Source organism: Marmota monax, unplaced genomic scaffold (genome assembly GCF_021218885.2).
Source record: "Marmota monax isolate L192 unplaced genomic scaffold, Marmota_monax_Labrador192_F-V1.1 WCK01_AAM20220418_F8-fsc00331, whole genome shotgun sequence".
NCBI lineage: Eukaryota > Metazoa > Chordata > Mammalia > Rodentia > Sciuridae > Marmota > Marmota monax.
The window spans coordinates 390,978-398,568 of NW_026694212.1; the positions used below are offsets into that span (position 1 = coordinate 390,978).

Sequence of the window (7,591 nt, forward strand, 5' to 3'; positions counted from 1 at the left end):
ATTAGAAAAGCAGGGTGAACACATCTCCTCTGCCTTTGGACACAGTGTCATCTACATGGCACCACATTGGGAATCATTAACTGTGGAAAAGGTGTTTTCATTCTGCATTAAGTCTTCTATAATGCTCAGATATAATGAGAATTCATGCCCATTCACCATATGTGACCACAATATCCCCATTTCCCAGCCTCATTCCTTTGGAAAGTTGTGATAGAAGTCAACAGTTACTCCTAGCTGCACAGTAGTCAGAGGAAATGAACTAGAAAGAGTCCCCAAAGGTCCCTATGTCTAACATTCAAGCCAAGAAGGCACTAAATCCACAGAGATTACAGAGGACTATGCATGATCAACAGTCTTCCAAGGAACAAGAGAGGATCCATGGTGTGAGAGTTATTACTTAAAATTTTACTCATTCTCTTTTCCCACCTTAACCTGAGTCTCTGCTTCTTCTTAGTACTTTCCACAGAGCTCCCTTCACATCCTTGTTTCTTAGGGTATAAATTAGAGGATTGAGAATGGGAGTGACTATAGTGTAAAAAAGGGCAACAAATTTTCCCTCCTTCTCAGAATAACTGTGGATAGGTTGGAGGTACGTGTAAATGGCTGAGCCATAGAAGAGGAAAACAACCAGCAGGTGGGACCCACATGTTCCAAAAGCCTTTCTGCGCCCAGCCATTGATTTGACCTTCAGTACTGCCTTAGCAATGTACACATAAGAGACTAGAATCAGTGCTGCAGGCACAACCAAGATTATGACTCGGGCCACAAACATCTTGGCCTCTGTGCCTCCTGTGTCCTCACAGGCCAACTTCAGGAATACAGGCATCTCACAGAAAAAGTGGTTCAGTTGATGGCCACAGAGAGGTATGGCCATCATGAGGCCTGTCTGAATCAGAGAGTTCATGAATCCTCCTACCCAGGATGTGATAGCTAATGCCTGGCAGAGAAGGGGGTGCATGATGGTTGTGTAGTGGAGTGGACGACACACAGCTGCATAGCGATCAATGGCCATCACCACCAGGAGCACACACTCAGTGGAGCCCAGGGCAAGGTAGATAAAGAGCTGGGCCACACACCCTCCATAGCTGATTGTCCGGTCCAGTCCCTGAAGGTTGATTAGGAGCTGAGGCACAGTGCTGGTGGTAAAGCAAAGGTCCAGGAAGGAGAGGTGGGAGAGGAAGAAATACATGGGCGTGTGCAGTCGAGGGTCTATTCGGGAGAGAATGATGATGGTGGTGTTGCCCAAGAGAGTTAGGGAGTAGAAAATCAAAATAAAGACAAAAAGGAGGATCTCCAGTTGAGGCCAATCTGAGAAGCCCACCAAAATGAAGCTCTCTCCAGAACTGGTGTTGAAACTTCCCATAGCCTTTCACCTGCCAAATAGGAGAAAATAATTCAGGTCATCCTATGAAGAATACCATTAAAACATTTATTTCACTATGTTTCTTAAATTCTCCAAAATTGTGCATGGGTTTTTTAAAAAATTTTTCTATTTAGTTCTGTCTATCCAGTCTTCTATGATGACTCTTCTTGAGATAGGAGATCACTGAATTAGGAATAATATGGCCTAAGTTTGAACTCTAGTCCTGTTGTTCATTTTCTTTGTGACCTCAGCCAGCTCAGCCAATCCTTTGGATGCAATGCTTCCTTGTCTGAAAGTAGAGATGATATATCTATTATTTCCCTTACAAAAAGATTGTGGTAACTACTTTTAAAAATCTAAGCTGGAAAACACAGCATTAGTTTCCTGCAGTTCCAACTGGCTTCTTTCCTTGATTTATTAGATAACCTGTTTTAGGAGATTAAAACACTACTGAGATATCAATTTAGATTTTGAGTGTTTGTCTGCTTCCTTCTCCTCAATAAATATGGTCAGTACACCAAACCTGGAAGCCCCATGCATGACCAGAAATGGACTGAGAATAGTGTAGAACCATTTCTTTGGTGATAGCAATTAGTAACAAACATTGCATTATTATGAATGATCCTACCTGGAATACCTTCCCCCACACATCTTCAACTGATAAATCATTCATTACTCCACAGAAGGAGTTTTCCCATCCATTCCAGCCCTATCCTCTCTGTGCAGTTTTCTACAACACTTGACATTCTTATCTCATTCTTTTTATAAAAATTGTAAGTCTTTGCCTCTCTCTGAGTCCTCAGTGGTAGAAAAAAATAGTAAATATAATAATAAATATTGTCTTCTTTTAAGGTACATATAAAGGTGATAAATACATGTTAATTTCATTTGGGAAATTAATGTTTGTAACTTATACAATGTTGCATACATTTTGGCAAATGAAATGTTTGACTTTCCCTTCAAATCTTATGAAAATTCGCCTTCTGAAAAACCTGCATATAAGCTGCTAATACATTCTAATAAGCCATAGAAGTAGGATAGAAATTAAGGTTGCTTTGCTTAAGACTGATATTTTTGTAGTTAAAAATCCAAATAAGATTATAAGAAGTATGACAGAAAGCAAAAATAAAACAAGAAAACAAACAAAATAAGCTCCATATTAGCAACTTTTGCCAAATTAATTAATTTTTCTCTTTTGTTAAGTTTTCTGAACTGGAAGATCATCACTAATGGATCAAGGCTGGATCAATGATTTTAATAAGAAATTTAGATGCTATCTATGATGATTTTGTGGAAAATGGAGAAAATATGAGTGATAAAAACAAAGTGTTAATTTTCATGTTGTCTAACCAATGTATCAAAGATGGTTTTTGAATGAGAAGCATATTGGTGCACATATGAAGTCCCTACTGATCAACTCTATCTATGAGGGTGCTCTCTGTTCTAAAAAATTCACTTCTCTAAGTCTCAGTTTACTTAAGTGTAAAACACAAGAAATAACTTACTTCACAGGATTTTGATCATTTTAAAATTATACAATGTTATTTGTACATTAAAATAAACACATGGGATTCAGCATTTAATATTTTATATTTAACATTATTTTATTTTATTTTGATTAGCATGTACAAATTGTATATTTTGGTGTATTTCAGTGAGATATTTTAATACATATATACACTATACACTAACCAACTCCTATCTCCTTTACCTATCCCCCCTTCATTTACCAAATTCTACTGATAGCTATTGTATATTTAGGTTGACTATTTTTTATCTTCCTAATATGAGAAAGAACACAAAACTCTTGTCTATATATGCCTGTTAACACTTGTCTTTCTACAATACTGATCTTCACTATACAATAGGGTTTGCTTTTGTTCACCATTAAAGTATCCCTATTTCCCAGTATAGTGCCTGGAGAACAAAAGGCTCTCAACAAATATGGTTACATGAATTAATGATTCATTTCCCACCTTGATACCATGCCTGCAGCACATAAATTTCCCAGAACTATTTGTTTCCTGTGAAAAATGAAGGAAATAGCACATCCGCACTCTTTATCATTTATTTACTGGCACAAGGGCTTTAACCATTCTCATTTTATATTTTTAATCAATGACATATTTAGTGAAATATAGATGTGCTTAATATACAAATAAACTAAAGTCTGAAAACATAAATAAAATGATAAATGATTGAATAATAATTCAAAAGGATTTCAATATGATGACAGGAGACTGAAAACCAATAAATAGCCAGCATAGTAGATAAGATATTAAGGTAATATTAAACAAGGAATATTGAGTTTACCTTCAACTCAGTTAGAAAAATATAGAATGGAGGAGACAAACTTGGTAGCTATGTATTACAAAACTAGAAAACAATGATAACCTGGGAGTGTATTGACCAAAACCTCAGGTCAACAGTGTCCTCTGATGGTTGAATTCTACCAAGTGCAAGCACAGACTGGAACCTTGGCCTCTTGAGTTAGCAGAGCAACCAAAGATCATTTCTTCATAACCCCTTGTGCTACCTAATCCATGACTTTCTCATATGAAATCTTAAAGAAAGTTCTTATTTAATGATGCCACTGTGTAAATCTCCCATCTATAATCTTTTGAGCCTTTATTTCTATCAGATACCAATTTCCACTTTGTTTCTTTTATTTCTTGATCCATCATGTCAGTCTTTTGCTAATATACTTAAACTTGTTGTCACAGTCCCACCCATCAGATTCTAGAAGAATGAAATTCTCTATAGTTTCCATAGTAAAAACATGTTGGAAAATTCTGCAGGGAAAACATATCCCAGCATCCAATCAATGTAATTAAAAATTCACAGTCTTCCTAATGTATCTTCAACATTCCTCTTCCTACTGTTTTTTTCTCAACTGAAAAGACCTATGTTAAAATCTCTCCAATTTAAAAATATGCATATCTTTTCTTCTTAAGTCTCCTTTTAGTTACTTCAATTTCTTTTCTACTCTCCACAGATAGTTTATCAAGAGTTCTCTCTTGTCAGTGTTACCACTACTTCTCCCTTCCACTCACAATCAACACACTTCTATGTTGCTTTTATATTTAACACTTTTGTAGAGAAACACGGTGGACATTTTCAGGTCTCTTCTTGGTCAGAGCATTTTACATGTAGACTACTGTCCATTACTGCAGAAAACCTTCCCTTTCCTAGTTATCCTCCTCCATCTTTGGCCATCTTTCAGTCTCTTTTGTGTATTCTTCTTTCAATGTGCATCCTTACATGTTTTGGTTCCTTCTCAGAGTTCTACCCCCAAAGCATATACACAATGGAATATTACTCAGCCTTAAAGAAAAATGAAATTATGGCATTGGCAGGTTAATGGATGGAGCTGGAGAATATCATGCTAAGTTAAATAAACCAAACCCCCCAAATCAATATCAGTATCCTCTGATAAGTGGATACTGATCCATGGATGGTGGTGGGGGGATAGAGAAGAATGACTGTGCAGAGGGAAGTAAGAGGAGGGGAGAGGGTGTGGAGATGGGAAGAATAGTGGAATGAGACAGACATTATTACCCTATGGACACGTTTGATTATACTTCTGGTGTGACTCTGCATCATGTACAGCCCAAGGAAGGAGAAGTTGTGCTCCATTTGTATACAATGTGTCAAATGCATTCTACTGTCATGTATAACTAATTAGAACAAATTTTTAAAAAGAAAAAAAAAGCTCTTCTCTCCTATTCCACAGAATCTCCATGGAATATGCACCCACTCCAAAGAACTGAATCAGAGAATCACTGTCTTGACAACACCCACATGTACTTTCTACTCACAATCTCACTTATGAACTTCACACTTCTATAATCCATCTGTATTAAGCATGACATTTTATTTCAGGTATTTCTGTTGCTTTGATGTTTGGGGGTTTGAATGATATTAGTTGGAACTGCCTCTCTCAGTGTCACAGTCTCTAGAGATATTAAAGGACTTTGCTGAAAGCAGAACTTTCATGCACAAACTGACCAATCCAGAGCCCATATTCCAATTAAATGCTTTATTGAGTTCTCAGTTTTGGACATTAACCACCTGCCTTAATAACCCCATAGCTAAATACCAGAAAACAAGGATAGCCTTTATACTCCAGGGCATACTGAAATTATTCAAACTAGCAAATTATAAGTTGTATACATTGTGTCACCTGTTTTGTTTTCTTACTATGGAAACCACAATCATAGCTCTTGTCCACATTCTCATTCACTCTTTCTGCTTCCTAATGAAACCTGGTGCTTCATGTGGCCTCATGCAGCATACCATGCCCCTTCCTCTTGAGAACTGTGAGTAACGAACTATTGGTTAAATCACAACATTTCTTGATCTGCTGCCCTCCTTATACTGTTAATGATAACATGGCCTGAGGGGAAGAAGATGGCAGGCCAGAGGGAGGCAGCATTCTGTGTCACTCTGTGATACAGATCTCACCTAATGGGAATATTGCATCTCTGAGAGTGTTAGATGACCCCTATACAGCTGCTCTTGCACAGAAATTACCTTCACTGTGCCCCTGTGCAGGGCTTTGGGCCTCAGCATTTGAGCAGGACTCCCGTTTGAGCAGGACTCCTGTTTGAGCAGTAGTCCTGATTCCTGACACTCAGCCCCCAAAAGTTCTAGCCAATGCAGGGCTTGTGGGTGCCTAGAATAGCAGAATCACCTATCAGCACAGCTGCAGAACTCAAACTTCACTCTGCTCCCACACAGATCACTCAGCTGCTATCTACCCTCAGCACAACATCATCGCCTGGCGCCCCCCACCCCACCCAACACCTTGGCACTGGAAGCAGACTGCCTCCATCTTGGCTCAACTTCCTTGCCATATTTGGTGGGTGCAGCTCCCAGACTGGAACTCCAGCTGGCCAGGTACCAGGTTTCCAACTTCCCCCTCTTCCCAGCAGCGATAACCCAACATAATAGATGTTCAACAAAAAATGGGTCTCAGTTGGACAGGTGCCCAGCCCAACCAGGGCACTGCCCCTGAGAGCCCCCGTGTGAGAGGTCCTTCAATTGGGAACTGCTAAGGGAGAGGGAGATGGGGCTAAAGTTTGGAGCCTAACAGAGAGACCAGGAAATGAGAAATTTCCAGGCAAAAAAGAGAGATAGTACTGAGCATTCAAGTCATATGAGTGGTCCCAAAAAGATACCCCTGAGGTGCAGTCTCCCTGCAGGGACTGGTGGGTGTCACTCCCTGCTTCCAGATGTCCTCCACCAGGACCAGCCTTCCCACCCTGGTTACCTCCACCACCCTGAGGGCAGAGACACCAGCTTACAACAGACAACCCCACCTATTGAGTGAGAAGAGAAGCAAGAAAGATACAGATTTCTAAAACTAGCACCAATCTTGGTTTCTTTATTCCAGTATTTTTTTCTCTTTTTCTTCTCCCTCTCTATTTTCCCTCCCTCACATCCCCAACATATGTACAATCAATAACTTTGTATGAAAAAGGATTTTGAGGACTGGGACATCTGAATAATATAATATAGAGGTGTTGGGAGGAAAATTACCTCTATATAGGGAATAGGGGTGGGAGGGAAAGGGAGGGAGAAGGGGAATTGATAGGATGATGGAAGGAGAGGGTCATCATTATACAAAATACATGTATGAAGATGTGAATTTGGTGTCAATATACCTTATATACAAGCAGAGATATAATAAATGGTGGTATAAAGGTATATTAAGAATTGTATGCAATAAAAATGGAGAGCTCATGTATAATGGCATAATTTGGTGTGAACATACTCTATATAGAGTTACAAAAACTTGGGCTGTGAATGGATAATTATGAATGTAATGCACTCCACTATTGTCATGTATGTAAGAAATAAATAAAAATACAATACAATAAAAATAATATAGAGGTGCTGTATATGCTTTTTTTCCTCTTCTTTCTTCTTTCATTTTCCTTTCCCTCTCCAATTTTTACTATTTTAACACCCTTTATTTTTCTGAATACATATGTATGTTTGTTTTACGTACTCTATTGTCTTCCCATATACTTGTCTACCCTAAATTACTTCCTGTCTATTCTCTTGCTACTAACTCTCTTTATTAGATTTATTTCACACTTCCTAAGATATATTAACTCTATATCCTCACATCCTACCTCCTCAGCATATCATCCTATGCCGAACCCCCAGTTCATTGTCCACCATCAGAAACTGTAAACCCTTTTACAAAACTATTGATTATAT

The 7,591-nt window shown here is 38.5% G+C and overlaps 1 protein-coding gene across 1 annotated transcript; it reads right to left on the reverse strand.

Annotated features, from left to right (window-relative positions):
* Positions 1–427: 427 nt before the first annotated feature.
* On the reverse strand, positions 428–1,363 carry LOC124108062 (olfactory receptor 2Y1-like). The gene has a single exon (XM_046466427.1). It carries the CDS (start codon positions 1,361–1,363, stop codon positions 428–430), a length of 936 nt encoding a protein of 311 aa, XP_046322383.1.
* Between the last annotated feature and the right edge of the window lie 6,228 nt (positions 1,364–7,591).